This window comes from Stomoxys calcitrans, chromosome 2, assembly GCF_963082655.1.
Source record: "Stomoxys calcitrans chromosome 2, idStoCalc2.1, whole genome shotgun sequence".
NCBI classification, from domain to species: Eukaryota; Metazoa; Arthropoda; class Insecta; order Diptera; family Muscidae; genus Stomoxys; species Stomoxys calcitrans.
The window spans coordinates 121925705-121953410 of record NC_081553.1 but is presented as its reverse complement, the minus strand read 5'-3'; the positions used below and the strand labels follow the sequence as shown (position 1 = coordinate 121953410).

Sequence of the window (27706 nt, the reverse complement as noted above, 5' to 3'; positions counted from 1 at the left end):
ATATCAAGCCCATGGCAGCCGGTTGTAGGTACCAGATTGACCCGATGAACTCTTTGATCGGAAAGAGCTGCACTGCTACAACCAACTGAAAATTACGCCAACCCTTAGGCATATCAATTACAGAAATGTGCAAACTTTTCCTCCATTTGCTTCCAATTTTTTTTATCATTTATTAAAACCATTGGGAATAACTGCTTCAAAACAAGTAACGGAGTAATTATAAAAATACGTGGTAATATTAAAAATAATTGTGGCAAATGTATTCGGCTTTACAGTTGTGTGTATGTATATAAATTGAATGAAAAAATGCAACCTCTTAAGCTCTAAATTTAAATAAGGAAAACAATGCCATCGGCTACCATAATTTGATTATCGTCTGTCATACGAGTTACAGCTGCCTCTATTTCACCATCAGTAAATGGCTCCACATTGTTCTCATTGATTGCAGCTGTAATGCGAGCCAAGGAGAGACTTTGTTCGCGGGCTTCACGGAAGAGGCGTTGAAGGTTATTCTTAAATACGCCCAACCGGGCATCCGTTATAGATGCAGGAGTGGAGGCAGAAGCAGAAGTTGTATCCATTGAAGTTTGCGATTCGGACTGTGTTATACCATTTGTGGCGGGTTTTTTGGCAGGCAATGACCGGCGAGTATCGCGACGTGTCAAATCACCAGCATCCGGTTGTGGGGTTTCAATTTCATCATCACTGTCTACACCGGGATCTTGTGTTGTTTCTACTCGCGTGCGTTTACTGCGGCGAGATGGTGATCTCTCGCTTGCATTCTCGGTATCAGCCTCTTCATCCGAAGATCCACCATCAGCTCGTCTACGTTTACTGCCCTTCTCTTTTTCCAAAACTTTTTTGAAGTATGCAAACTGCACCAGCTCGATTGCGGCTTGAGCGTCATCGGCCGTTACTGTCTTAGACATGCGAGCTCTGGCATGGGCAGTGGATAAACGAATAAGAGTTTCCAAAGTACGAGCTGTTACAGGTTGTGTACGGGCTACATCACTTTGGACGCTTTCCTGCGAACGCAAACGAGAATATTCATTTGATATGGCTTCACAAGCCTGCTCACTCAATTTTGGTTTCATGCACTTGGCAATATGTATGTACTTTCTCATAAATTCCACAGATAGAATCTTCTCGTGTCGCTTACGAGACTTTCCATGAAGCAATGCATCATACTTTTCATAAACATCAGTTTCTTTTTTCTCATTTCCATTGGTGCTAAACGATAGTGAATCAGCATAGGTGCTTCCCATGGAAAGTGGCTCTCCATCAGCTTCCTTGGGATTGCGGTATCGATGCATACGCACAACGTGATCGGAAATCATTTGATCAATGTCACTATCGATAACATCCAACATAACAAAAAGCAAATCAAAACGAGAAAGCAAAGAATCTTGAAGACCGATATTTTCCATAGGCGTCTTGTACTGGTCATAGCGACCATAGACAGGATTGGCAGCAGCCAACACCGAGCAACGAGCGTTCAGCGAAGCATGGATACCAGCTTTTGAAATAGTTACACGCCCCTGTTCCATAACTTCGTGAATGGCAGTACGATCAATGTCGCTCATTTTGTCAAATTCGTCGATACAAACAACACCACGATCAGCTAAAACCATAGCACCAGCTTCCAAACGACGTTCTCCTGTCTCTTGATCAGTTGTGACGGCAGCTGTCAGACCCACACCACTAGATCCGCGACCAGTAGTAGGAATGGCTCGAGGTGCTGTATTCAGAACGTAACGCAACAATTGTGATTTTGCTACACTAGGGTCACCGATCAGCAGGACATTAATGTCACCACGCAAACGTGTGCCATTGGGCAACAATTTCTCCACTCCACCGAGTAAAAGGCAAAGAATTGCCTGTTTCACAAATGTGTGGCCATGTATAGAAGGCGCCAAACTTTTGGAAAGCAATTCGTAAATGTCATTGTTTTTAGCCAACTTCTTACATAAAATAATGTCTTCACGACTAATGTCCAGATTGTTTTCCTTACTTAGGAGGGATATGTTATTAGCCAGCAAGATGGTGCGAAAAGTGCCTGAAGTATAACCGCCATACTTTCCAGGGAGGCAGCGGTAGCTCCCAACAATTTGCACACGATCACCAGGTTTACAACGGTCTACCAAATCATCGTCACAAACTATATCCACTGATCGCGGCAATTGGCCAGCAGGCGCCTTCTCTGGCATTTCTTGTATGGTCAATGACTGATGATCCTTATAAACCGAAAGTCCATATTCAGTTTCGAGTAAATTGCCATCTTCGTCTTTGGTTGGATACACAGAGCTAGAAGGCATAGCCTCAAATGAAGTAAAATCGGTATATTTGCGTTCCAAAACTTTTCGTGTAGTCGGACAGTAGTGGACAGAGCGCACAACTTTAGGGTGGATGAGAGAAACTTTTGTCACGATACCCTCCACGCAAACCATATTTCCCAAGTACCTGAAAATGAAGAAATGTATAAATGGCATCTAAACATCTTCGATATAAAAAAAATTACATTGATGTAAGGGAACGAGGGGTTACATGGCGATTTCCAAAACAACCCTCAAACCCCACAAAAAATTCCTCGTGCTCCTTGGCGTAGCTTGGATCCACAGTGGAAACATACTCCTTCAACGCCCTGCCAAATGCCAATTGCTCATCAGCGGCATTGCTTAACAATCCCACGGCACGTTGGGGATTTTTTCTCTTCAAGTCATTAATGTTCACTATGAGGCGCCTACTTTTCTCTGCAACCATGTCTTTGACATGCCCTGAGTAAATGCCCTGATCCTCCTCATCGTCCAAGAAATCAACGTACTCGCGTTGTATGTCTTTAATGTATTGTTCTGCTTCCGCCATTTAGCTCCAACCAAAATATAACTGACGCAATATGTAAACAAAAAGAAACCAGCTCCTGCGATGTGCACGCTTCAAGCGTTTTACGGAAAATAATACGGCAAATGGAAAAAAATAATTCACACAAAACAAATTCACTAGCGTTGCGTTGAAGCAAAGCAAACAATACAATGGGCGGTTTGGCGGGAAAATAACAATGCGCAAAACTGTCAAGGCGCAATGCTGACAACTTTAGCCAAAATTAGTTGGTTTCGTGTCGTATTGCTTTTATGATCCTTTTAGACGGCAAATCAAGATCGTACTCATTGTGGTTACGTGTTGATAACAGCTTTTAAACACGGCACACCGACTTTATCTTTCCATTGATTTTTTTTTTAATTTTTCATACTTTATTTCTCATTTTATAACTTTATTTGGAACAGAACGTGTTTTCCATATCTATAAGTTAATGATTACACATTTCTTTGTAAACTGTAAATAGAGTTGCACTAATCACTTATTTTGACAGATAGTGCACAAAATATTTTGTTTTTGGGCAACTGCCACTACCTGTAAATGAATATATCTTGGGCGGTACTATGTTCGCTTTTCGCGAAGTTTTTCGTGATTATTATTTTTAAATAATAAATATTAAAGCAAAAAAACTTGTTGATTTCATTCAGTGGGTACGTAAATAAGCTCAATGGGTACGTAAATAAGCAGAATTTTTAATCTTGAAATATCAGTCAGAAACATTGCAAGAGCTGCCAATGCATTCAAAAAAGTTTGGTGCGGTTTATGGGCTGGTGGCATAATTCGACAGTACTTTTTCAAAGATGATGCGAATCGTAAGGTAACTGTAAATGGTTACCGCTATCGTGCGATGATATCCAACGATTTTTTTGCCCAAAATGCAAGAGATTGACTTGCACAACATATAGTTTTTTCTGACATGCACTCGTAAAACCCCGTTTACACTGCTAATTATATCCGGATAAGGCTCTCGCCAGCTGATTTCATAAAGGGAAAACAGATGATCGAGCCATTAAATCCGGATCTAAAGAGCAGTGTTAACGGGGTTTAAGTACGCATAAGTGCTGCGCTATGTATGTAACTACACCTTAACTCAGGATTCACTGAATAAAGTTTAGCCAAGGGATCAGCTGATATAATTTTTTTGTCAGTACTTAGCATTGAGGATGTCAACTTGTTCTCTTTTTACATTAATTCATTGTTTGCGTTTTCTCCTATTTGATAACATTTTCAATCGGCAGATTTGACATCCTTAATTATGTTCATGGGGCCTATCCACTTTATGTTTGCGAAAGTGACCTTACCTTCTACTAGTGAATCCTGACCTTTACTCAACCCAAAGAATGCATGTGGGCGCAACTGATTGCTTAAGCAAGCATAAGTGCTTCGCGTAGAATGTAACTCCAGCTTTAGTACCAGTCATGGTATAACTAAGAGGTAGCGTCTTTAGCACAACAACAAAAATCTTCCCCCAAATGAAACTACCTTTAGTAGCATGGCGAAACAATTAATGGTTGTTTGTAAAACAACCACAAATCATATGGTGAAATCCGCCATCTTGTCATCAAGCTGATCGACGTTTTGCCAACACACACACAAATAAATTTGTGTGTGTATACGTGATCGCAAATGAGCAGAGAATATGCGAGAAAGAATATAACAACAAAGAGAATGCAAATATTGAGTGCACTATCTGCCAAAATCAGTGATTAGTGCAATTCTGACACTGTTTTGTTGCTTATGTGTGGAATATCGAATCAAATAGAACATCTTTTCAAGATTTTAGAAAAAATCACAGCTGTGTTATTAAACCTTTGACATTTAGATTTATTACAAAATCAAAACAAAAAGTTAAAAAATTGTACTCAACTGTTCACATGACCTCACCTTATAAGTGCATCCTGGTGCAAGTCTGTAAATAGATCTGTTCGCGTAATTTTCCAGTAAAAATTTGCAGAAGTGTAAGATTCACTTTACCCTCTTTAAAAAATTTGCAAACAAAAGTACAGGAACGACTTCCAGTGAAAATTCCAGATAAATTGCTTTCTATTTGGTCATGTGGCGGCTACGGACACTTTGTTATCATTGAAGATTTCTGTATCCGTTCACAATTGACAGACTAATTTGCACTGTGCGTCACTTAAACTGATCAGCTAGACTCACTCAATCCCATGGCAGCATCTTCCCTCCTTAAGAAATTTAAAGAAACGGGCTTGGTTTCATCGTAGCTCTCCCAGGAGGATGATTCCATCAAAACACTTAAGAAACCGATAATTGCTCTTTCTTGGTGTCTGGAAGGATATAACGTTTTTTTTAGATATTCCAAATAATTCCGCAAATTTTGCACTGACCTTCTAATGGAGAACACCCGACTTGAAATTACGACTTTATTTGTCGAGTTTTCTGTACCTGAACACTAGCTGGTGCCATGAATCTTCATTAAAAGTGAATAAAAATGAAACAAATTCAATAATTACCAATAAATAATATATATATTTTTTGCTTGCCTCTGCTTTTTTCATTCATTTTGGCGTTAGCTTCTGTATTTTTATGCAACGGCTGTTTTTCATAAAACAGCTGACCTTTACAAAATATATGTTTAAAGTTGCAAATTTCTGATGGCAAAAAAAGTCTCAGTAGAAATTTGCAGTTCTCTATTTTCTAACTGTCAAAATTTGCTCTCTATCGAGCTCTCTTCTGCTGGCAAATAAAGTACGCGAACGACTTCCAGTAAAAATTTGTGCACAAATTTTAGAGTTCCCGAATACAGCTAATGTTTCGTACGTATCACACGATGTGTGAAGCTTTCAAGAGTTGCTATCTTGGAAAGAAAACATATCGTGTAATAGCAGTCTAAGTATCTCCCAAATCAACTACTAAATACATTCTCATCACAATTATATTTGAGTAGTTGGTAAAAAAAATTATTTTTCTGTCGTGTTTCTTCAATTGGACATTTCTTGGTCATTTACAATAATTTTTGAAGAATTTTCTGAAATTAATGAAAGAATATAAATAGACAGACAATAAGTGTAAAATCGGCAGTCGATATGAGTTTAAATTACGAAGAAATGAGTTGGAGAGGTGAGAAACCTTGGGAAGACAATGTTGAATTTTTCACCCCGATTGGCTGGCACAAATCGGTGACCACCATATGAATTAGAAATTATAATTGAATGCCGGATGTGGAAAATGAAATATTTATCTATGTGACCTAAATTTAAATTTTATTTGCTTCCCCTACATTTGTTTTAGATGTGCGCGATCATTTTCGCAAATGGAGGGAAGACAATGAAAGGCGCAGCGATGATGTTATTCAGCTTTGGGAAGCTATACTAGAAGATAAAGTGGCAAAAACCGGCAATGAAAGACATTTAATATTGGAACAGGTTATCTTGGCAGCCTTGGATACCTCACGCTTTGATGTTGCTGGCAGGTGTATTAAGGAGTTGAGTGTGGAGTTTCCGGGCAGTATGCGGGTCATGAAGTTTAAGGCAATGCGCCTTGAAGCCATGGAACGCTACACAGAAGCTGTTGAAGTTTTAGATGCTATTATTGCCAAAGATGAGACTAACGCTGCACCGAGAAAGCGCAAAATTGCCATACTTAAAGCCAAAGGTCGTCGCATCGATGCCATTAAGGAACTGAATGAATATCTGAAAAAGTAAGCCATACTTGCATTACCAAAATGTGCATTCTAGCACTTATGCTGTTAATTTTTAGATTCATGATAGATCAAGAAGCTTGGCAGGAGTTGTGTAATCTGTATCTGGCTGAAGGTGATTATTCCAAAGCTGCCTTTTGTATGGAAGAAGTTCTTTTACACAATCCACATAGCCATTTAATACATCAAAGACTCGCAGATATTCGTTACACTATGGTGAGTACTATTTATATGCATTTACATTTCTTTGGTACAATTAGCCAATAATAAGGTAATTAACAGGTTTATCCCATAAAATTTGTAATCTTTAAGACATTCTAAAATTACCTTAACCCATTAGTGCATAGTGTCTGTTTTATCGGTTTTCATTTATATGAATATTTTGAAAAATCATGTGGCAAAAAAGTTGAAACGTATTACAATTCACGGTTGTTCTATAACCATGATCAAGTTTCAACTTTAAAGTTCTTGTTTACTAAAAAAAAACAGAAAAAATTGAAAAAGACACCAAAAAACCAAGGTGGCAGGTAAATGAAAGCAAGGAAAACGTACTTGAAACTCATGGTACGTTAACGGACCAATATTTGGAGACAAATCCTATCAACATGTGATTTCAAATTATGATGAATATTAAGTAGTTTGACTTCTAATTAGGCGCACTCTGCTTTTATTGAAAAAAATAATTTGCAGAATCGCTTATTGGTCATAATATAATTCTAAGAATTTTACAATTTTTGAATAAACTGTGCTAGAGAGCTTTATGCACTAATGGGTTAACTTCAAATAAATCGAAAGTGAGGTTATGACAAGATATCAAATTAAATGATTAGGCATATTCTAACGCTCTTAAAAATTAAGTTTCCGCTTTTATAGAAAAAAATAATTTTCAGAATCGTTTATTGGTCATAATATAATTTTAAGAATTTTACAATTTTTGAATAAACTGTGCTAGAGAGCTTTATGCACTAATGGGTTAACTTCAAATAAATCGAAAGTGAGGTTATGACAAGATATCAAATTCAATGATTAGGCATATTCTAACGCTCTTAAAAATTAAGTTTCCGCTTTTATAGAAAAAAATAATTTTCAGAATCGTTTATTGGTCATAATATAATTTTAAGAATTGTAACATTTTTGAATAAACTGTGCTAGAGAGCTTTATGCACTAATGGGTTAACTTCAAATAAATCGAAAATGAGGTTATGACAAGATATCAAATTCAATGATTAGGCATATTTGAAAGGTTAACGAATTGTAAACTTATTTGTTGGCTGAAAGAAATTAAATTCGATATTTAATAATAAAGGACAGTAGGACAGTGAGCTAATCTAAAGTTGGTGAGCTAACATGTGTCGCGATAAGAACTATAAACATGTTTAAGCGGCCGGGAAAGTTGTTGTTGATGTAGTAGTTTATTGTGTTCTATCTTTCGTCTGCTTGCTTCTGTTGAGTGTCAAGACCCAGGAACTCTGCGACTAAGATGGGGTGCGTCCACAGGGATCTGGGTGTGAGTCGAGTTGGTCTGGCCGAGCAGTTAAACAGGTGACGTGTATCGTGCGGTCCCTGGTTACAACCGGGACATACATCTTGCACGTCGGCATCAATCCTAGCTCTGTAGGAATTGAGGCGGCTGCATCTGCCGGAACATAATTGAGCCAGAACCACTGTGGTTTGCCGGGGGAGGTCGATTTCTTCGGGTGCAATGGGTGGCGGTCGTTCTCCAAGGACTACATTGTTGTTTAGAGCCGCTTGATGTGCCGCTTTATCTAGAGGTTCTCTCTTGTAGCGCTGAACCTCATGCTCTAGATCGTGTAGATCTACCTTAAGGCTTCTGGGCGGTGGATATCTATCCACAAGATGATGATTTGGATGGTTTTTGCGATAACAGCCCAAAAGGTATTGCTTGGACAGCATGTAGTTATGTCTTCGTACTGGTAGGATCTTTGTCTCCTGATGGAGGTGGTCCACATGAGAACTGAGGAGACAGCCCGTCGCAGTTCGGAGGGCGGCATTCTGACAGATCTGAATATTATTCCACTGCGTGTCACAAAGTTGACGAGACCACACTGGCGCTGCATAACTTACCATCAAGGTTTATTTGTCTGCACCCCAAGTGCTTCCAGCAAGTGACTTGAGGACCTTGTTTCTACTTTTGACTCTATTGCAGATTGCTGTGGCATGTGGGGAGAATGTGTAAGAGCTGTCAGATGTGACGCCAAGTATTTTGGGACACTTGATTGTCGGAATCATTTCTCCATCGACCATCACAGTCAGCTCAGTATTCACCTCACGCGTATTTGTAGTGAACAATGTGGCTGAAGATTTGGTGGCGGATATCTTCAGATTTCTTGCAGCGAAATATGAGGCAAGCTCGTTGAGGTAGACGTTCAACCTATCGCAAATGTCAACAATGGGTGGGGGCCCTGATGCCATGATCGTATAATCGTCCGTATATGATACAATCTCTATGCCCTCTGGAGGGGGTGGAATGGAGGATAGGTAGGGATTAAACAGTGCCGGAGATATCATCCCATCTTGGGGAACTCCATGTTTTATTCTACGGTGTTTCGACTTCTTATTCCTAAATTCCACAAATGACTGGCGACCACACAGATAATTCGCGACCCATCGTTTCAGGTCTGGCTGGAGGGACGTGTTGGCGATGTCCTCAAATAATTTGGCATGGCTGACCGTGTCGAATGCCTTCGATAGGTCCAGTGCCACGAGGACCGTCCTATCAAATGGCCTGGGCTGATTGAAGCCACGGCAATTGTGTGTGGTGATGGCATGCAAAAATGTTGTTGTGCAGTCTCCGAAATCCATGTTGATGCTCGGCGAATGGAAATTCTCCTACGAGGCTCGGGATGAGTAATGCCTCAAGCGTCTTTGCCACTGGTGAGAGAAGGGAGATCGGTCTGTACGACTCCCCCAAACTCGGGTCTTTTCCAGGCTTCAGTGGCGGGTTACTCTGGCCATTTTCCAGACATCGAGAACTATAAGAGTGTTCAATGACAGGTTGAGGACAGTGGTAAGGTACTCAACTCCAGGTGAATCCAGATTCTTCAACATCAATGTAGAGATTCCGTCGGGGCCCAACGCCTTAGAAGATTTGGCGCCACGGATGACATTCGTAACTTCGCCCACGGTGAATTGTGATGGCTGTTCATCGGCTCGGAGACCACGAATACGGCGAATGGCTCTCCTCCTTGCCCTGTCTCTCTCGGGATGCACAATAAATTGACGGTTGAACCATCTGGCGCATCTCTTAGGATCAGTCATGGTTATCTCGCCAAAAGTGACTGAAGTTCTGTGATCCCGTCTACCGGGGTTCGAGAGTGACTTAACAGTGGCCCACAGTTTTCCTACACCGGTGCCTAAGTTACATTGCTCCAAGTGTTCCAGCCACAAATTCCGCTTATGTTCGTTGACTACCCTATTTATTTCCAGATTCAGCTCGCTGATTCTGGGGTTAGCGGGGTCCATAGCACGAATCCCTTCACGCTCGTCTGCGAGTACCACTGCTTGCGCCGGGAAATTGGGCCGCACTTGGGTATCCGACCGGCTGGTATAAAGCGAGCGGCTGCTTCGTTAATGATGTCTCGGAATTTCCTCTCGGCCACAAGCACATCAGAGGGGGGTGGCAGTTCACTGAAGCGGCGATTGGTATACTCTCTGAAGCCAGTCCAAACGGCCTTCTTATAATTGATAAACGTCCGGCGCTCAGAGGTTATGAAGTCGGGTGGTCGGTCGATGGTGAGAATTATGGGGAGGTGGTCTGACCCCAAAGACATGACGGCGTGCCAGGATACGTCACTCAGGAGATCAGGGGATGAAATTGAGATGTCTGGCGAGCTGCTGTACCTCCTCGTAATCCTAGTGGGGGCATCCTCATTCACCCTTGAAAAACGTGGAGCTATCTATCTGCTCTGCCAAAGCTATGCCACGCTGGTCGTTACCTAGGGAAGAATGCCATGACGTGTGATGCGCATTAAAGTCCCCTAGAACCAGACGATTATGGCCAGATAGCAACCCACTTATGTCGGGGTTGTAAGCCTGGCCATTAATCGGGACACAGCTACCAATCGGCGGTATATACACGTTGTATATCTCTATCTCGGCAATACCAGACCTGACTGCTATCCCCATGCATTCCATGTAGGGGTCACTAGCGTCAAGCGCAGGCTATATAGGTCTATACTGTACGGAATGGTGTATAACGAAGGCCAATCCCCCCACCTCCATTCTTTGAGCGATCCTTACGTAGCACATTGTAACCGTGACAACTGTGCAAGCTGCAGGTGTTGGTCAGCTTTGTCTCCTGGATCGCTGCGACCAATATGCGACGATCTCATCGATCTTGCCACGAAGACCGTTGCATTTTAACTGCAAGAAAGATACATTTCCCGGCACTGGCCTGGCAATATTAGGACTAGGATGCTGCCGTTGCATAAATTGCCGTACGGGAGAGGCCGGGGGGGTCACATAGTCCGACGACGGGAACGCCGAAGGCGACGACGACGACGCTTGTGACCCACTGCTGGCTATGTTCGCACAGCACCTTGCGACATAGCCAGTATGACTATACTCCCGTAGTGAATCTAGGCCAGAGCAAGATCGGAAATGTACCCACTCCATGTACCGGTTACACCTCAAAAAATTGTGTGCATTTAAATAACGATAACGGTTTTTTGTCACTACATCTTTTTCGCTATCACGTGGGTGATCTCGTTTTAAGTAATTTGTAGTTAAGTGCCAAAGTCTTAATTTTAATGCGATTTGGAACAGAGAGCCATACTACAAACGTACGCAATTTCATGGCAGCCGGTTGTACGTACCGGAATCCTTCATCAACAAGAGCTGACTCAGTGTACCACAAAATCAAACGTATATTTGTGCTAAATTTCGTTCATATCCGACCATACTTGGATAAAGCTGCCATATAGACCGAGCTACCGATTTAGTATCCCAGATCTCCACCTGCAGGACCATATTATGGTCAGGCAGTCTAAAAAAGATCTCATTCCCTGTTTTCTCAATGTAGACCCCAGGCCCACTCTCTCCCTTAGCATTGATCTTTCTGTGTAGCAAGATCTCTCAGATGGCAATACGGGGCGCATTTGTTATCCGATTTCGCTGAAATTTGGAACATATTTCTGTTAGGACTCTCGACACACTTTCTGAACATGGCCCAGGTTGGGCTTTTTTATGTAACTGTCGTATAGACTGATCTCCAAATTGTAATAATAATCTTACAATCTTAGTAAATAATTTTTCATTTTTAAATTCTTCCCTAAATGTTAAAATTGATATTCCCAAAATTCCTTCTTCCATTTAATAATTACATTGTTTTAGTTTAAGTTATTTACCAATATCTTAAATTTATTTTTTTTTCCTGTTGAGCATAGTTTATTTCCGCAATACATATATAATAGGCCTTGATTGGCTTTCTATGTATTGAATTTCAGTAAAATAAATGAATAAATTTGAAAATGTGATGTCCATTTGTCCGCATGGGGTTATTTGGTGGACTCAATTCTTAATATTAGATTCGAACTGTACTGCCAAAGGCTATTCATTTGAGTCCAATATTGTCCCGAACGACCAATATGTCCCTTTAGCGGGTTGCTTATTGGTGGGGCGCCCCTCAGATATTTAGCTCTGAATCTAAACACCCGATTCGTACTCTACTCTTCCAAATATATAACGTTTGATTATTATTACTTATGTACATCTTTCATCTGGCGAAAATAATTTAGAAGGTTTTATGATGCCCGCGCCATCGTTCAAGTAATTTCGAAATGCCCACGCAAATTTCATGGAACGTTCATTTGATTCAATAAAAACTAAGTAAATTAAATTTTCGGGGCATCATTCAAATAATTGGATTTTTGATCCCAGAGTTTTATGGGATACCGTTTTGTTTTGACGGCATGACACGATTGAGCGTAGATGACGATTTCTCATATGTACCTATAATATAGAAAAATATGCCGTTTGCAGGTACGATTTCTGTACCGATCTAGGACTTTTAGACTATAAAGCTATATTTTATGCGATTGTTTTCAACTTACTGGTGGTTGTTTTTGTTGTTGTTGTAGCCACATTTCTGTATGTGAAGGTCAGTGTTGACAATATTTGGGAAATGACGAAATGAAAAAACGAAAATGAGGACTAAATTATTAACTTGGGGACTTGGAGATTTTTTCAAGGATTCGGATTAAAAATTGGGGATTTTTGGGGAGCAATTTTCTGTTCAAAATTTTTTTTTACCTTTAATATTTTTATAGTAATTTTTGATAAACATTTATTTCAGTACTATACAGTTCAAATGACAAGTAACTGGCTATTATTTTCTGTAATCGAATGATAGTATCGATATTTATTTGTTTTAAAAAATCGATATCCTGATAATTACTTCTCATTTCTGCTTGAAATATAGATGATGGCAAATTAACGATAATATCGGTACTATCGATATTTATTATAAGAAATATCGAATGTTGCGTTTATCGATAGTTTGCCAGGTCTTTGTCAAGATCCATAGGTGAGCAAGCTCATTTAAGTCCATTGGACCGATCGCTGTGGAAACATTATAGCTACTCCGCATACGAACCATCCCACTTTAATGCAACCTGTAAATGCGCTTGGTAGGTTTCAGCTGAGCTTCTCGTAATGACGATGAACACCCCACAAATCGGAGGTCAGAGTTCCATCCCTTGTGATGCTCACAGCCATCCCATGCCAAATTACTGGTTGTTGATGTCCAACCAACCGATCGTCGTCAAGCTCCTGTAGATGAGCAATCTCGTTCCGGTCCAAAGGACCGATCGCCGCGGGATCAGAGTGGCCATTGGTTAAAGGCGCCAATAACTCGCTTTGTCATATCGAGCACCATAGAAACTCAGTACTTATGCAGGAGCCGGAACCACTCGGCCTCTCACTGAGACTCCGCTCGATACCGGTGATTGCCCGCGACTGCCGTTGCAACTACTCCGTATATAGCATAACACTATCCGCAACCTGTGGACGCGCCCAGTAGCTTGCAGCTTATCTTCTCATAACAACGATGAACACGACACAGATCGGACCTAAAAGTTCCAGCCTGTGTATTGCCAGCAGCTATCCCCTGCCTGGCCAATTTACTGGTGTGCCGATTTATTGACTTCCCCAAGGATAAAGAACAGAAAAAATCAATTACCAGTATTGAGATATAGAATACTGGCGATAACTTATATCCTGCTTCGATTTCTTTCCACCCCTTTACTTGGCATTCTGGAATTTTGGCCTAAATGGCTAGATGCTGATACAAGCTATTAAACCCTTAAAGATTTACTTTGATTCCTACCAGTAACACACATGTTTTTCTTTACAGGGCGGAGCAGAAAATATAGACGCTGCCCGAACCTATTATTCACAGGCATTAAAACTTAATCCAAACAACTTGAGAGCACTTTATGGTATATATTTGGTAAGTTACCTAAAGATATACATTTTATTTCTGCTTAACTAGTGTGGTATACTTTTATACTTTACAGTGTTGCAGCAGCATAGCCAATTCAAGAGCGTTAGGTTCAAAACGTAAAGAAGCCTATAAAATGGCCCAATGGTCTTTGGAGCAGGCCAACAAACTAACTTCACAGGTGTCCAAAATAGAAAACAATGATAAGATAATTGCCTCGCTCGAAAGTGCGTTTGGACATTTGGAAATTAAATCCTATTGACCAGAACGATGACCGACCTCAAGAGCATTTATTTGTAAAAGCCTTTTATGTCAATGAATGTCCCAAAAAAAATTAAAGAAAATGTTAACAAGAAGAATCGGTGTAAAGTTAGATTTACACCCACCCACATAAACACACACATATATACATTCACGTATAATTACAACCTACATACATTGAAACACCTACATATATATAAATATACGTACATGTCTATAGCGTAACAAAATAAAACAAAAAGAGTCCAAAGAAGCGACAAAGACGACAAACGTAAGACATACTACATACAACATAAATGTAATACGGAAACGGAAGCAAAAGAAAACAATATTTATGGTCAAATTGTTATTATAAAGTAATTAGCAATATCCAATTCTTTGAATTGGTTCAATAGTTAAATTTCTCGATTTTTATTATTGTTTAGAACGATCGATGATATATGGGTGGTGTTTTTCATCTATTTGGATTATTTGTATTTTGTATAGGAATTTATTTTTTCGGCAGGTTTGTCTAGTACCTTATTTGTTTGTTTATGGGAGACATGGTGAACAGAGTTATGGAAAAACAATCTTGCACAGAGATAAGATGTCTATAAATATATAATAATAAAAATAATGGCCAATATTTATTGGGTCAATGTGTATAAGAATATTATTTGTATTAGAGAAGACAGCTGCTTGTGTATTTCGTATATTATGATATGATGAAAACAAATCAAATATAACAACAATTTTATTATTTAAATAAATGAACGAACAAAAAAAAACGAAATCAGAAATACTTTTGATTTTCACTTTAAAATTGATGGGGACATTGTACGGTCCACCAGTCAGTCAGTCGTTGTTTGCGACAGTCTAGTATTGAATATAGACAATGCAAACGTTTTCCATTGGTGTTTAGGAAGGCAAACACTTCGAATTTTTCAAATATGAATTTTAATTTATTATAGACAGATAGATAGGAGCAACAGTCAGCAGTAGGAGCACCAACACCATCAACAGCAGTCACAATGGCCCAAGTCAAAGTAATTGAAGATTGAAGAAACAACAACAAAATTTATTATCATCATATTTTAAGAAACAATCACAGTATTTACATTTAATACCATTAAAACAAAATAATAGTACATAAAAATAATAATAATAATAATTATATTCATATATACGAGTAGAGAAAGATCATAAAAAATACAATATAAAAAAAGATAAGCATGGTGGGACAACATTAAAAATAGTTATAATCTTTGCAAAGAAGAAAATCAACATTTTATGTAACAAATACAGCAGTTACTAGGTACCAAGCAACTATACTACGCACGTACGTACAATAGTTCATCATGTACGACATGATAAGGCTCATTATTATTATAATTATTTTCCGAAGTGATGTGATGTTTTGTGTGATGGCTATGTGGTGTCATTAAACTCCTAGAAAACTTTTCCATTGCATTCCCATCCATTCAAGTTCATCAGTTGGTTGAAGAACTTGGGTATGACTTCTTGCGAAGGTTTAACCTAAAGAGATCCTTGAAACTTAGGGTGGGGGAAATTTTGCGATTGCCATGACTTTGTGACGAGGAGCCATTCCCCCTAGAGCTGGCCGGTGATGAGGGTATATCATTATTGTTGTTGTTGACACAACCATTTACCATGGGATGCTGATGACAGCCTTCCCTGGGAATGCCATCCAGATATTGCAGATTGGGTAGCATTTGCAAAATATACTCTCTGTAGTCGGTAATTAAGCCGGTGGGCAATATCAGTGAGTCCATGGTGTACATATTATGCAAAGTGCAGCCATTGAAATCTTTAACGCCAGGATTTCCCATAAGCGATAAATATTCCAAGGATGGACATTGTGAATGTATTCGTTGTATCCAATCTACAATGTTTTTAATATCACAGTTATTGATCCTGGTGAAAATAAGAAAAGGGTTAATGTGAATGTATTCGTTACCAAATCATCTATCTGACTCTTAACTTACCACAATATTTTTAAATTAGGCAAATAGGGCAACGAATTGACTTCCAAATTACTATTGCGATCCAAAATCAATGTGTGTAGGTCTTCGAAGAATGTTAGAAATGATAGATTCTGAAAATTATTATAACTTAAATCTAGAAATTTTGTTTGTAATGCGAATTTTTCCGCTATACGTCTCGGTATGGTGCGCAAATTTTCATAGGCCAGTGATATTCTACCGTTCTCCTCCAGAATATTATCGCTCAATGAATCGTCGCTGGTATAACTACTGCCATTCGAAAGATTCCCGCTAACTGAGTAAACATTATTAGTCGATATCATTTTCGGGTAGTTATCCAAGTAAATTGTGCTTGTGTAATCGGCAGCTGCGCATACGTCGTTGAAATCTTCAATTGGTAGACTATCGTATGATTGAAGGTTGACACAATTCTTTAACAATTGGTATAGAGCACTGAAATCATATAAAGAATTAAGAGAATTAGGTTATATATCGTACAAGTTGGTCCAGTGTGCTGCGCTACACCCTAGAGTGGCATTTTAAAAATAAATATTTCTTAAATTTTTATCGTGATTTAAAGTTCCGCACGCCCTTCCCGGCTTATCCAAATTTGGATTTCGATGATTCGTACTTACTACGACAGAACATTTGTCCCATTATTCGTACTCTATTCTCAAAACCCAATTATTGAGTCTTATGTTGCCCTGATCGGCCTGCATGTCTGTGAGGGGGGTACATGTTCTCAAATTCGTCTGTGAGTTTCGCACTTTACTCTCAAAGCCTTTTGCCTTCCGGACTCGCACTCGATACCGCTGATTGTCCGCGACTGCAGTTGCAGCTGCTCCGTATGGAGCACCACACTATCCACAACCTGTGGATGTGCCCAGTAACTTTCAGCTGAACTTCTCAAGATAACGATGAACATTACAGAGATCGGATCTTAAAGTTTTAGCTAGTGTGCTGAGAGTAATTACGATCTCTTTGTACTTTAAAATTGTAATGCTCAATTGGGCCAAATGGCTTCGATTACATGTTTGAATAAATAATCTAAATCTAATTTGAAAGTTGTGTAATCCTCCACATTAGGTCTCGAATATAGAAACCATATTTTTAGTCTTTACTCGAAGAGTTTTAAATCGAGTTCCATATTACGCCGATCAAACACCTTTTCCCGTCCGGTGCGGCGGGGCTTTAATATTTGGTGAAAATTTTTGATAATATATTTGTATTCTGTTTTCAACTACCTTTCTTTCGAGACCCATATCATTTCTAACGGTTTATTTTTCTGTTTTGAGACGCGGCAAATTTTAACGATCTGTCTACATCGTCAAAATTTGCCACCACGTCTCAAAAACGGAAAAGTAAACCTCCGACCAATTCGTCTGTCCTTTCAATTCTCCCTACTATGCTGTGGCCCGGTACTGGTCGAGCTATTTTAAGAGAAGGCGTTAATTGGCGCTCCAAGGCTGTCCGTGACCCTAGCGTAGTAGTTGTTATAGCCCTGACAGCCTTGTAATGAAATATGTCCGTAATATGTTCAGACTCGAAGGCCTCGCGTTATCGCTATACCCACCTCACACATTCGGCTATCGCCCGGATCTCTGCCCGCAAGACCGTACTACGGTTAACAATCCCATGGCAGCCAGTTGTACGTACCGGTTTGACCCGATGGAATTCTCCATCGGCAAGGGCTGCCGTCTCAGTGTACAACACACTGCTACAACAACAACAACGGTTAGGTAGTCGGAACCAGATCTCAGTCCCTCGGACCTTAATATAGACCCCTAGGTTCTTTGTGTTCTCTAGCTTTGATCCATCCGTCTAGCATGAACTTCCGAGGACAACTCAGAGTTCCGTCTATCCAAGACTGTGCCAAAGTGTCCAATGGACGGGTGGGTTAATCGCCCCGCCTGCATTGCTATATAGTCCTTATGTTGTACTTTTTCTACATCGCAGTCTACCGAACTACTCAGGCGTAACTTAGTATTAGTCTAATCACGCTCCTGTAGAGCTTCCTGTCCAAGATCACTCCTAAATATTCGATCTTGTTTGATATCAAAAACGTTCTGTTGAGAAAACATGAAACGTCAAATTGGCTCACATTCGTCTTGCATGTGTACCTATCTGAAATTTGTACCTACCTGAAATTTTCTGTTGCAGAACTATTTCATTTTGAATATTTTAAGTGTTAACCGATTTTCTTATCAACAGACAGCAAGACCATAGGTAAATGATGGTATATTTTGTCATGGTATATGATGGTATATTAGTTAATATAAAATTAAGATAAAACTTTTAGTACCACTAATAACTGGTCATATAAACGAGCATTATTGTTTGCAAAGTTTCTAAAAGTGGGCGTCATGGGAGAATTTGGTAAAAGTTATTGCCCATGTGAAAACAATGCATGCCACACTCAGTGTTTCTTTAAGGTGTTGGGGGTTGATTTGGTATCAAAAAAATTGTCTTTATGTATTAAAACTGCAGTGACTACAGATTAACTAATATTTACAGGGTCGGGCGATTGAAGTGTTATTTTAACGACCTAATTTATGTGTTAAATTAGAATTGCATTCAAACGGTTAACATTGGGTTTATGTTGCACGAATAGGATTTGGCATAAATTAGAAGCTTGTTAGACTAAAACAGTCAGTCGTTTTCCCCTTTTGCCTAATTTAAAGCTGAAACTTAACAAACTTTGTGTGAAAAGGCCACCATTGTTTGTTTGGCTGGTATTTATAACATCGAACATTCATGCAAAGCAAGTTCCAACTCGTCTTTAAGGATACAAGTTAAACATTCTAACAGTGCGCGGCTCTTATATCATGGGAACTTGCCGAATGGGATTCATAGAGGAAGATGTATAGGTTGGATTGGAATGATAGACTTAAGGATGGATTTTGAATTGCAACTCAACATGAATAAAACCATGAAATAAATATAAATAGAAATTTTGGGAGGCCACCGTAGCGCAGAGGTTAGCATGTCCACCTGACGCTAAACGCCTGGGTTCGAATCCTGGCGAGATAATCAGAAAATTTTCAGCGGTGGTTTTCCTCTCGATTTTCTGGCAAAATTTGTGAGGAATTATGCCATGTAAAAACTTCTCCGCGGTTCGGACTCGGCAATAAAATGAAAAAATATCAATGAGTGCAGTCCGATTCAACTTTAATTTAAATGATAAGGGGCCTCCTTTTTATAGCCGAGTCCGAACGGCGCGCCGCAGTGCGACACTTCCTTGGAGAGAAGTTTTACATGGCATAGTAACTCACAAATGTTGCCAGAATTAGGAGGGCAAAACCACCGCTGAAATTTTTTTTCTGATGGTCTCGCCAGGATTCGAACCCAGGCATTCTGCGCTACGGTGGCCTCCAAAAAAATCGACCCATTAGACAACAGCCTTAAGACAACTGCTATAAGCTTTGCTATTTGTAAAATGCATGGATTCTTGCATCCAAGGTTCGGCGTTGGAGAATTGAATATCGATTTTATTTGCTTTTATATCTACCACCTAGTCCTTCCGTTTGTAGCACCTCGAAATATTAATCTGCGAAACCATTACCAGCCAAAAAATTTCAAATAAATTCAAATTAATTTTTTGGTTAACACAATGTTAGCCTAGATATTGAACTTTAATATCTATAAAAAAATGTTAACTTTGATAATTTTTAATACAGAAATCATGTTCAAATTAATTCTACCCTACCTTAAGTCCTATATTATTACAAAAATTAACCTGTTTTTGCGTGTTCGTTTACTCTAATAAAGTCAACATAGATGGACCAGACTTAAAAAAATATTTCAGTTTAGTAAAAAAATAAATAAGTTTATTATTTTAGAAACATAAATATAAGACACGCAAAGTTAGGACTATGCATTGTAGCGGGCGTCACGTAAAATACGTTTTTTATACCCACTGCCAAAGGATGAGGGTATATTCATTTTGTCATTCTGTTTGCAATACATCGAAATATCTATTTTCGACCCTATAAAGTGTATATATTCTTGATCAGCGTAAAAATCTAAGACGATCTAGCCATCTCCGCCCGTCTGTCGGTTAAAATCACGCTAGTCTTTAAAAATAGAGATATTGAGCTGAAACATTGCACAGATTCTTTTTTTTTGTCCATAAGCAGGTTAAATTCGAAGATGGACTATATCTTGATATAGCCCCATAGAGACCGATCTGTCGATTAGGGTCTTAGGCACATAAAAGCCACATTTATTATCCGATTTTGCTAAAATTTGGGACAGTGAGTAATGTTAGGCTTTTCGACATCCTTCTTCAATTTGGCTCAGATCGGTCCAGATTTGGATATAGCTGTCATATAGACCGATCCGCCGATTTAGGTTCTTAGGCCCATAAAAACCACATTTATTATCCGATTTTGCTGAAATTTGGGACAGTGAGTTGTGTTAGGCATTTAACACCTTTCTTCAATTTGGACCAGATCGTTTCAGATTTGGATATAGCTCCCATATAGACCGATCTCTCGATTTAAGGCTTTGGGCCCATAAAAGGCGCATTTATTGTCCCATGTCGCTGAAATTTTGGAAAGTGAGTTGTGTTAAGCCCCTCGACATACTTCTGCAATATGGCACAGATCGATAAAGATATTGATATAGGTGCCATATAGACCGATCTCTCGATTTAAGATTTTGGGCCCATAAAAGGCGCATTTATTGTCCGATGTCGCCGAAGTTTAGGACTGTGAGTTGTGTTGGGACCTTCGACATCCTTCTTTAATTTGGTTTAGATCGATCATGATTTGCATATAGCTGCCATATAGACCGATCTCTCGATTTAAGGTTTTGGGCCCATAAAAGGCGCATTTATTTTCCGATTTCGCCGAAATTTAGGAAAGTGAGTTGTGTTGGGCCCTTGAACATTCTTTATCAATTTGGCTCAGATCGGTCCAGATTTGGATATTGCTGCCATATAGACCGGTCTCTCGATTTAAGGCATTGGAGCCATAAAAGGCGCATTTATTGTCCGATTTCGCCGAAATTTGGAACAGTGAGTTGCGTTAGGCTGTTCGTCATTTTCTGTAATTTGACCTATATCGGTCCGATTTGGATAAAGCTGCCATATAGACCGATATCACGATTTAAAGTCTTGGCCCCATAAAAGGCGCATTTATAATACGATTTCACTGAAATTTGACACAGTGACTTATGGTAGGCATTTCGATATCCGTGTCGTATATGGTTCAGTTCGATTTATATTTAAATATAGCTACTAAAAAGATCAATATTTTGTTAAACACAATTGAACAATGACTTGTACTTATTAGTATTTGGTCCAAATCGGAACATATTTCGAAACAACTGCAATGTGGCATAAGGTATACATTTTTCATCGGATATTGACGAAAAGTGGGTACCCAAAGTTCGGCCCGACCGAACCAAACGCCTTTTTAATTGTTTTTTTAATTTTTGAGTGCAAAAAAATGTATTTTACAAATTATATATTGTTTAAAATCACGCTTCAAGTGCTCTTTCAATTAAAAAAAAATATTGGGTTGCCCAAAAATTAATTGCGGATTTTTTAAAAGAAAGTAAATGAATTTTTAATAAAACTTAGAATGAACTTTAATCAAATATACTTTTTTTACATTTTTTTTCTAAAGCAAGTTAAAAGTAACAGCTGATAACTGACAGAAGAAAGAATGCAATTACAGAGTCACAAGCTGTGAAAAAATTTGTCAACGCCGACTATATGAAAAATCCGCAATTAATTTTTGGGCAACCCAATAGTTAATAACAATACACGCAAACAACGAAAAATGGCGCGAACTACTAACATACTCAAAATCGGAGTTAATAACGACTCCTCTTTGGAGAGAAGTTTTTACATAGCAAAGTACTTCACAAATGTCGACAGCCATTGCTGAAATTTTTCTGATGTTCCTGCCAGGATTCGAACCCATGCGTTCAGCGTCATAGGCGGACTTACTAACCTCTACGCTATGGTGACCTCCGATAGATACATTATTCTGTTAAAACAACTATTTTTTTCATTTATGATCAAGCGCACATAGTGTAGCGTTCGTCACTTAGCGGGCGTCACCTAGGGTTCGCGGCTCTAACAAGAAACCACAAACAAATATTAAGGTAATTTATGCAAATTTGGAAATATCGTATTCTAATCTTCATTCCATGTTATAAACCCCTCTCTGCACTTTAAGTAAAGAAATGAAAATTTTGCTCATGAACATTCCACTAAGGAACAGGGACAAACTTTCCACATATCAATGAGTGCAGTCCGGTTCAAGTTTAAGCTCAATGATGAGGTGCCTCCTTTTTATAGCCGAGTCCGAACGGCGTGCCACAGTGCGACACCTCTTTGGAGAGAAGTTTTACGTGGCATAGTACCTTACAAATTTTACCAGCATTAGGAGGATTCTCGCCAGGATTCGAACCCAGGCGTTCATCTTCATAGGCGGACATGATAACCTCTGCGCTACGGTTTCGAAGAAATCTCTTTCGTATCATCAAACTATTCATGTAAATCGAATTCGAAAACGCGTACGAATGTAGCATTCGTCACGCAGAATTCACCCATTTATATTCTGGATCGTTTTGACATTTTAAGTTGATCTAGCCCTGTCCGTCCGTCGGAATCACGATAGCGGTCTAACGAAAAAAGATATCTGTTTGAAATTTTGCACAGAGACTTCTTATTGATGTAGGTCGTTGTGGAGTTCATGAGCCCATGATAGAGGCAATTGCTATCCGAGCTGGCTGAAATTTTGCTCTGTGTTTTGTTATGAATTCCAACATTTGTGTTAAGTACGGTCTAAACCGGTCAATAACAAGATATATGTAACTCCCATATAAACCGATTTCCCAATTTGACATCTTGAGCCCTTGGAATTCGCAATTGTTATCCAATTTGGCTGAAATTTTGCAAGGAGTATTTTGTTATGACTGCCAACAACTCTGCAAAGTATGATTTGATATCTTGAGCCCCTAGTAGCAGCAATTGTTATTCGATTTGGATGAAATTTTGCACGGTGTGCTTTGTTAGACTTCTAACAATTACGCCAAGTATCGGCTTATAACCTGATGCAGCTTCCAAATAAACCGATCTCCCGATTAGTCTTTTACTGCTCGTAGAAATAATTTGTGTCTGATTTTCGCAAAATTGGTACGTAAAATACACATATGTCTTCATTTGTGGAATTTTTTGCAGAGTCCATTGTGGTGGGTTCCCAAAATTCGGCTCGTCCGAACTTAGCACATTTTTATTTGTTTTCACTTATTCGATTTCACCACACTGTGCAACATATAAACTGGTTTTTTGAAGATAATATTGCCCAAACATTGAAATACTGTTTGCAATGTTTTATTTTTTTTTAATTAAATAAATTTTATGACAAAACTACACATGGCATGTTTATGTACGGACATCATTATCTTTCTTTAAGTTAATATGCACTTTAGAAACACTTCACTAAATCACAATGGGATGTACACACAACCATATATATGTGTATGTATGTACTATGCACTTTGTTTTCACACTCACCTATTTTCCTCAATATTGTTTATCTCAAAAGAATCCGACATAATTTGTTAATGTCGACATACGCAATGCGTATCAGGTTTTTATGTAATGTATCACTAGTATCACAAATTTTACTGTGCGGTGTTTGTAAAGCTTAGCTTTATTTTTAACTTATTTCCAATTTTTGTTTTCCCGCCGCTGTATTTAAAGTTGAAATTTTGTGCGATTGTTTTCGTTTTAAAACTGGACACGCGTAATTTTCTTAGTGTAGAGGAATGGATGGTTGGATGCTAAGGCGACAGCATTATTTTCTCAACTGACGATGAAATTGTTGACACAAGCCTAGAAGTGACATGGAATACTAGATTTTCACGAGAGCTTATCACGGAGATTTTTATTTATTTATTTTTTCTTTTAAATGTGATTATTGTTGTTTTCTTGTTGGCCGTTGCAAGAGATCTTCTCTGAGCGAGCTAAAAAAAAAGAAGAACTGTTGTGTGTGCTAAAGGTCTGCATTCGCCACTATCGAATAGTCAACTGAAATGTCAATTGGGAGGGAGTTAAGTGGAAGAAATGAGAAATGCGTTTTGTTTTTTATTTTTAATCTCTTCGTTTCGGTGAGTTAGTGTGCGTACTGCCATCTCCACCGGTGCATAGTGTAGTCAATTGTCACCAGTCTCTAGTAAGGCAATTAACCTTTTCTAGGCAGATAGATAATAATAGTGTTAAGCAGAGGAGTACTCGGTTCTGCTTTCGGAATAGTTCTGAAAAACTTTAACAAAATAACCTTTTTTTGTTAAATATAATTACAGGAAATTTTTGGTACCAACACAATCTTGCCTTAAAAAGAAAATATCGAAAAGATATATATGGGAACTATATCTGGACTATATATTGGGACACCCAAAAAAATATCTCATGCAAAATTTTGTAAAGATCGGACCAAAATTTTGGCTACTACAACCTTAAAAGTTCATATCAGATAAAATATATGTATGGGAGCTATATCTAAATCTGGACAGATTTGTATAGAATTTGTACACCTATTGGGACGTCGAATAAACACCTATTGGGACGTCGAATAAAATAAAAATTATTGTGCCTATTATGTTAGGTAAGGTTTAAAAGAGGGTGCAGATATTAATCCGCCCCATGTTACTGGACATACACCTAAGCCAGTTATCCGTTTGTTGTGCGCTCTAAACTATAAAGTAACCTTTAAAAACAAAAATTTAAGTAAGAAATTCCGTGCTACTTACAAAATTCTTAATTGTTTTCAGTACCACTTCCCTAAGTTCGTTCATGTCTGGTATTGTGTCTCCACCTAAGTGCCGCTATCTGTTAGAGGCGAAAGCCGGGCAATGACAAAGGAAATACTCCAATGTCTCATCATCTTCCCCGCATACCCTACACATGCCATCACTCGCCGCACCGATTTTACATAAATGAGCTCGTAGTCCTATGTGTCCCGTTATGATACCAATAGCTATTGGGTTGCCCAAAAAGTAATTGTCGGTAAAATAGTAGTAATATAGTCGGCGTTGACAAATTTTTTCAACGGTTTGTGACTCTGTAATTGCATTCTTTCTTCTGTCAGTTATCAGCTATTACTTTTAGCTTGCTTTAGAAAAAAAGTGCGCGAAATTTTGTTTACATTTGTTTGTTTGGCGTCAATTTTAATATGGGTACCACATGTATTGAAAGAAATTCATTTAACAAACCGAATCAACGCTTGTGATATGCACCTTAAACGCAATGAATTCGATCCGTTTTTAAAACGAATCATAACTGGAGATGAAAAATGGATTGTTTACAACAACGTTAGTCGAAAACGATCATGGTCCAAGCATGGTGAACCAGCTCAAACCACTTCAAAGGCTGATATCCACCAAAAGAAGGTTATGCTGTCTGTTTGGTGAGATTGAAAGGGTGTGGTATATTTTTGAGCTGTTTCCAAGGAACCAAACGATTAATTCGGATGTTTACTGTCAACAATTGGACAAATTGAATACAGCCATCAAGGAGAAGCGACCAGAATTGAGTGAGCTTGGCTGGGAACTTTTGATGCATCCGCCATATAGCCCTGACCTTGCACCATCAGACTACCATTTATTTCGATCTTTGCAGAACTCCTTAAATGGTAAAACTTTCGGCAATGATGAGGCTATAAAATCGCACTTGGTTCAGTTTTTTGCAGATAAAGGCCAGAAGTTCTATGAGCGTGGAATACTAAATTTGCCAGGAAGATGGGAAAAGGTTATCGAACAAAATGGCAATTATATATTTGATTAAAGTTCATTCTAAGTCTTATTAAAAATGCATTTACTTTCTTTTAAAAAATCCGCAATTACTTTTTAGGCAACCCAATATATTGACCTTCTTCATGCTTCCTTTCAGTAATAGCCTCGTCTCCTCACGATCTGGATCCACCCATAGGATTTTCGTCGTCCTACCGATCGTTTCGCTGTTCCACAATGTTGCATGCGTATTCGTCGCCCACTCCCTTAACTAGGACTGCGTCGACCCGAAAGGCTTCGGGTTAACCAAGTTTATTGACGGCAGTCGTCTGGCCTTCACCGCCAAATCGTCTGCCCTTTCATTTCCCCTTTCTCCGTTATGGCCCGGCACCCAAACGATGCCGATTTTGCCATCCTCAGAGAAGGCGTTTACCTCCTTCTTACACTGCAAGACTGTTCGTGACCTTGCCGTCCTGGTTGTTATTGCCCTTGTGGCAATTTTACTGTCGGTAAAGATGTTCTCAATCGACGTCCTCGCGTTAGCACAACACTACTTCACGCATTCCGTGATCGCCCGGATCTCCGCCTGCAGAACCGTATTATGGTCAGACAGTCTAAAACAGATCTCGGTCCCTGGGTTCTCAATGTATAACCCCAGGCCCACTCTGTCCTCTATTATGCATATTACTGCTTTAAAAGACCATATCGAATGAAAGTTGTATATGGGAGCTATATATAAATACATAGATATCCGATTGTGTTTGCAATCAATAGCGTTCATCCTTAGACCAAAAAAGTGGCTTGTGTAAAATGTCATGACAATCGGATGACAAATGCGACCTGTACCTTGATCACAAGTATGCATGGACAGACAAACAGACATAGTTAAATCGAATCAGGAAGTGATTCTAAGCCCATCGGTATGCTTATCATTGGGTCTAGTTCTTTTCCTTCTAAGAGTTGTAAACAAATGCACAGAGTTAAAATACCCTGTACCACAGTTCAGTTATTCACAAATATAAATTCATTTGGTTCTATTTTGTTCCTTTCACTAAACTTCCCATCGCTTTTTACTTTTGGCTCGAGCTTTCTGAACTTTTCGGTTTTTATGTCCTCTAGCTACTATTTTCATGGGTCACTCCAATTTTGGGAAAATCTGGTTAATATGTTTACCGAAGCATTGTAAGGATATCCCTTTCAGCAAAAATTATTAATTTAGAAGCAAGTAAATATTCCTCTCGCGGTCACAAGACTTATTAGAAAATCGCGATGCACAAGAAAATCGCGATTCACACAAAACTCATGGCTCGTGGTTGAAATAATGTTTTTCCGTGAAGCAAAAACACATTTTTTTGCAAGTTTTTTTCACATCCTGACTCTAGAACAGATCGCTTTTAAAGCCAAACAATTAGCGAATCTTCACATACGCTAATTCAGAAAGAAATCAGAACCTAAAATGAAACTCCTTCCGCCTGCCAGTGCGGGACGTACACACAGCAGATGTTCTATAGTCTCCTCTTCCACAATTTCCTCACAACTTCAGCGGAAGTTCTTACTTGCACAGACTGTCTGACGGAATCTTCGCAGCACAGGTGCTTAAGAACCTGGGTGTACCAAGAATCGAGTACATAACCAAGGTCCTCCAACTGACTCTGGACACCCTTAAAGTTCAGTTCCCGATGTCTTGAAAATGGGCAGAATGTTCCCGTTACTGTAGACAGG

At 39.0% G+C, this 27706-nt stretch overlaps 4 protein-coding genes across 4 annotated transcripts in view; 2 read left to right on the top strand and 2 right to left on the bottom strand.

Annotated features, from left to right (window-relative positions):
- Positions 1 to 162: 162 nt before the first annotated feature.
- On the bottom strand, positions 163 to 3032 carry LOC106082482 (DNA replication licensing factor Mcm3). Its single transcript, XM_013245031.2, has 2 exons — positions 2519 to 3032; positions 163 to 2460 (listed from the first exon to the last, which is right to left on the bottom strand). The coding sequence occupies exons 1-2, from the start codon at positions 2860 to 2862 to the stop codon at positions 330 to 332; spliced, it is 2475 nt and encodes an 824-aa protein (XP_013100485.2). The 5' UTR covers positions 2863 to 3032; the 3' UTR covers positions 163 to 329.
- A 2752-nt stretch (positions 3033 to 5784) lies between these two features.
- LOC106082420 (ER membrane protein complex subunit 2) lies at positions 5785 to 14655 on the top strand. The gene is made up of 5 exons (XM_013244919.2): positions 5785 to 5955; positions 6127 to 6535; positions 6595 to 6751; positions 13908 to 14003; positions 14071 to 14655. The coding sequence occupies exons 1-5, from the start codon at positions 5922 to 5924 to the stop codon at positions 14254 to 14256; spliced, it is 882 nt and encodes a 293-aa protein (XP_013100373.1). The 5' UTR covers positions 5785 to 5921; the 3' UTR covers positions 14257 to 14655.
- A 771-nt stretch (positions 14656 to 15426) lies between these two features.
- Positions 15427 to 24262, bottom strand: LOC106082413 (uncharacterized). Its single transcript, XM_013244910.2, has 3 exons — positions 23769 to 24262; positions 16241 to 16690; positions 15427 to 16169 (listed from the first exon to the last, which is right to left on the bottom strand). Exons 1-3 carry the CDS (start codon positions 23807 to 23809, stop codon positions 15725 to 15727), a joined length of 936 nt encoding a protein of 311 aa, XP_013100364.1. The 5' UTR covers positions 23810 to 24262; the 3' UTR covers positions 15427 to 15724.
- The window catches only part of LOC106082210 (adenosylhomocysteinase-like 2), a 135908-nt gene continuing 127806 nt past the window's right edge, over positions 19605 to 27706 (top strand). Inside the window, exon 1 of the mRNA XM_059362237.1 lies at positions 19605 to 19615. The gene's annotated coding sequence lies outside the window, so the exon portion shown is untranslated. The remainder of the gene's footprint in view (positions 19616 to 27706) is intronic.

Coding starts and splice junctions, on each gene's coding strand:
- LOC106082482 (XM_013245031.2), bottom strand. CDS start 2,862: ATGGCGGAAGCAGAACAATACATTAAAGACATACAACGCGAGTACGTT. Junction 2,461..2,518: donor CCTCGTTCCCTTACATCAAT/GTAATTTTTTTT, acceptor CTTCATTTTCAG/GTACTTGGGAAATATGGTTT.
- LOC106082420 (XM_013244919.2), top strand. CDS start 5,922: ATGAGTTTAAATTACGAAGAAATGAGTTGGAGAG. Junction 5,956..6,126: donor CGAAGAAATGAGTTGGAGAG/GTGAGAAACCTT, acceptor CATTTGTTTTAG/ATGTGCGCGATCATTTTCGC. Junction 6,752..13,907: donor CAGATATTCGTTACACTATG/GTGAGTACTATT, acceptor TTTTCTTTACAG/GGCGGAGCAGAAAATATAGA.
- LOC106082413 (XM_013244910.2), bottom strand. CDS start 23,809: ATGTCGGATTCTTTTGAGATAAACAATATTGAGGAAAATAG. Junction 16,691..23,768: donor AACAATATTGAGGAAAATAG/GTGAGTGTGAAA, acceptor ATATGATTTCAG/TGCTCTATACCAATTGTTAA. Junction 16,170..16,240: donor CCTAATTTAAAAATATTGTG/GTAAGTTAAGAG, acceptor TATTTTCACCAG/GATCAATAACTGTGATATTA.